The 2,955-nt window shown below is 34.2% G+C and overlaps 1 protein-coding gene across 1 annotated transcript; it reads right to left on the reverse strand.

Moving 5' to 3' along the window:
- Positions 1 to 360: 360 nt before the first annotated feature.
- On the reverse strand, positions 361 to 1,362 carry LOC149155717 (glutathione S-transferase U20-like). The gene is made up of 2 exons (XM_089441096.1): positions 980 to 1,362; positions 361 to 869 (listed from the first exon to the last, which is right to left on the reverse strand). Exons 1-2 carry the CDS (start codon positions 1,301 to 1,303, stop codon positions 489 to 491), a joined length of 705 nt encoding a protein of 234 aa, XP_089297222.1. The 5' UTR covers positions 1,304 to 1,362; the 3' UTR covers positions 361 to 488.
- Between the last annotated feature and the right edge of the window lie 1,593 nt (positions 1,363 to 2,955).

Below are 2,955 nucleotides of genomic sequence, written 5' to 3' on the forward strand. Positions count from 1 at the left end.
TATATACATTTAAAAAAACATGTAACAAGATCCTTAACTATGGAGGTTCTTGGAGATGTGTAAATAGGGCAATACAATTTCAAACAAGATTGTAATTTCTGGTTTTCTATAATATATTTTTTTAATGCATAAATAGATTCAACGTCTTAACCATTGGACACTAAAATTTATATGTTAATCAATTTAAACTCAAGTTTTTAAAAATCCCTATTAAATTTTGATTAAAATTGACTTTAAAAAATACCTTTAAAAATTCATTTCATTAAAATTGACTATAAAAAAAGCCATTTCATTGAAATTTACTAAAAAAAAATATCCTGCAAAAGTCATTTCAGCTCAATTTCCTGTCTTACTCTAGTGTCATTTTTAAACATGACCCAACCATAGTTGCTGAACTTCAAAAAAAAAATTGTTACAGTCGGTTAGACCTGAGATATCGCTTCTTTGGACATGACCCAACCATAGTTGCGGAACTTCAAAAAAAAATGTTACAGTCCCTTAGACCTGAGATATCCCTTCCTAAATGTAATGGCATATTCGACAATCTTGTGAGGGTCAGGGAAGCTTTTGTGCACGCTTTCTCTCTCCTTGCATTTCTTCATCCACTCTTGAAGTCCAGGGAACTCGCTCTCCCACGGGATCTTCCAATTCCCCAACGTTTCCATTGCTTCGAACCAGCAAGTATGGCAAATGAATGCAATGTCCAGAAAGCCAAACTGCTCCCCTCCAAAATAAGGCTTACTTCCGCCTGCAGAAAATTCCTTCAGTACCCCTTCTAGCAATCCAAGGTATTCCAACATATAACGCTTGCCTTCTTCTTGAGCTTCTCCTGTTGTTTTCAAAATACCATGAATAGCATTCCCCAAAAACTGAAAGCAACCACACCATTTCAGTTAAATTAGATCCATCAATTATACGACTACTAACTGCCATGGAAATGCAATGAAATGAATTAGTTTGGGTGTGGTTATGGGGTTACCTTTGTGTCAAGAAAGTCTGCCCAGAATCTTGCAATGGCTCGGTCATATGGGTTTGACGGCATGAAGGAATTGGTGCCCGGCCAAACCTCGTCTATGTATTGGAGAATGATGAGAGATTCGCAGACAGGCTTACCGTTGTGGATGAGGACGGGTACTTTCTTATGAATCGGATTCGTTTGCAGCAGCAGCTCAGACTTAGAGGCGAAATTCTCTTCCTGGGATTCATATCTCACATTTTTCTCTTCCAGTCCGATCAAAACTCGGATAGCAAAGGGACTGGGCCATTGGCTCAACACCTTCACCTGCTCTTCCCCTTCGCCCATTCTCGGCACCTGAAATAATCTGAATATTACAGAAAGCAAGTATGAATAAATGACTAAATGCCCTTGCGTGCTTGCAAAAATTCTGTTGGCTTACCCGGCTACTTATATTGAATTTTCTATGTTTCACAAGTCTTCTGAGTATCTATCAGTTTGACCGCCTGAAACAATGAATGTGGACGAATTTAGATATCCTTTGTTGATGTAATTCTGACCTATCTTTTAGGTAAGAGATGACATATATAATTAAATAAAATTTAAAAATATTAGTTCATTATATAAAATTAGGTCATTCTGACATATCTTTTACGTAAGAGATGACATATATAATTAAATAAAATTTAAAGATATTAATTCACTATATAAAATTAGGTCAGTGTAAAGCTTTATTCCTATTCGAATTGTCTTATATTTGGATGATCTGAGAAGTGATGTCAGGAAAAGAAAATTGGTATAAAAACAAAATAACGTTACCTATTGTCTTTTATTAAAATAGTAAACAATACACTTTTATTAAAATAGTAAATAATACACTTACATGGTATGCTTTGATAATGTTTAAAGTAATGATCAAGGAATTCCACATGGTATGCTTTAATAATTTGATAATGTTTAAAGTAATGGTCAAAAAATTCCACATAAAGACAATGTACTCTCTAATATTTTTTTAATTAAAGTATTATATAATAACTCAAAATAAAATATGAATAAAAACAAATAAAGATGAAAAGAAAGGAGAAAATCCATTTGAAAAGTTTATAGAAAATGATGGGACATAAAGTTTAAAATGAAGTTAAAAAGAAAAAAGAGATAAAGGTAAAAGTAAGATGGGAGAAAATTAATTTGTGTATATATCCTAAGTAGAAAGAGAATAAATAAAAATAATAATGATATTATTGTAAAAATGTGTTGTATATAATTTTTTTTTAATGGATTAAAATAATATAGAGAAATTTTGAGAATTTAATTTTATTTGAAAGTGTAAAAGAATTAATGAATTTTAATAATTTTTAAAATATTTTATAATTTCTCTCGATTGGGATGAGAGAGGGTGTCAGAGGCAACCGGCGTTGATGTCATACGGTTTGTATAAGGATAATAACTACTGTCATTTCCCACATGCTAGGCAGGGGATGCGGTGTTTTTAGCCATGAATGCATGGTCAGTGGGCTGGCAAAGGTAGCAAAGGGAGGAATAAGGCAAGGTGGCAGAGATGGGTATGGCATTCGACGTGTCGTGCAAGAGAAAAATGTAGTGGAGACGGAAGGTGACTCAACGCTGAAGAGGGGCAAAGGCACCTTGGTTGCGGACTAGCAATGGTTTGCTGAGATGTATATCGGTCTTGTTCTTGCATCATTTCTATTATCTAGTTGAGTTCCTGCATCAATTACATGAGCTGGTGGGGGTTTCGCTCGGGGGAAGGGAGGGGCAAGAGGCTATCCCAATGGGGACTCCATGAGTCATGTAAAATACCTTTTTGCTAAGATTAACAGATTTGTCATGAGCTAGTTTTCTAATTTAGGGTTTCCATGACAATCATGGTGTTTTGTTAGGGTTTCCAACATAATTATGGTGTTTTGGTTCTATGTGTTTTGTTAGGGTTTCCAACATAATTATGGTGTTTTATTTCCATTATTTTATTATTGTCGATTATT

The sequence above is a fragment of the Pinus tabuliformis genome, chromosome 9 (genome assembly GCF_031772625.1).
Source record: "Pinus tabuliformis cultivar Carrire ecotype Pingquan chromosome 9, CPIR1, whole genome shotgun sequence".
NCBI lineage: Eukaryota > Viridiplantae > Streptophyta > Pinopsida > Pinales > Pinaceae > Pinus > Pinus tabuliformis.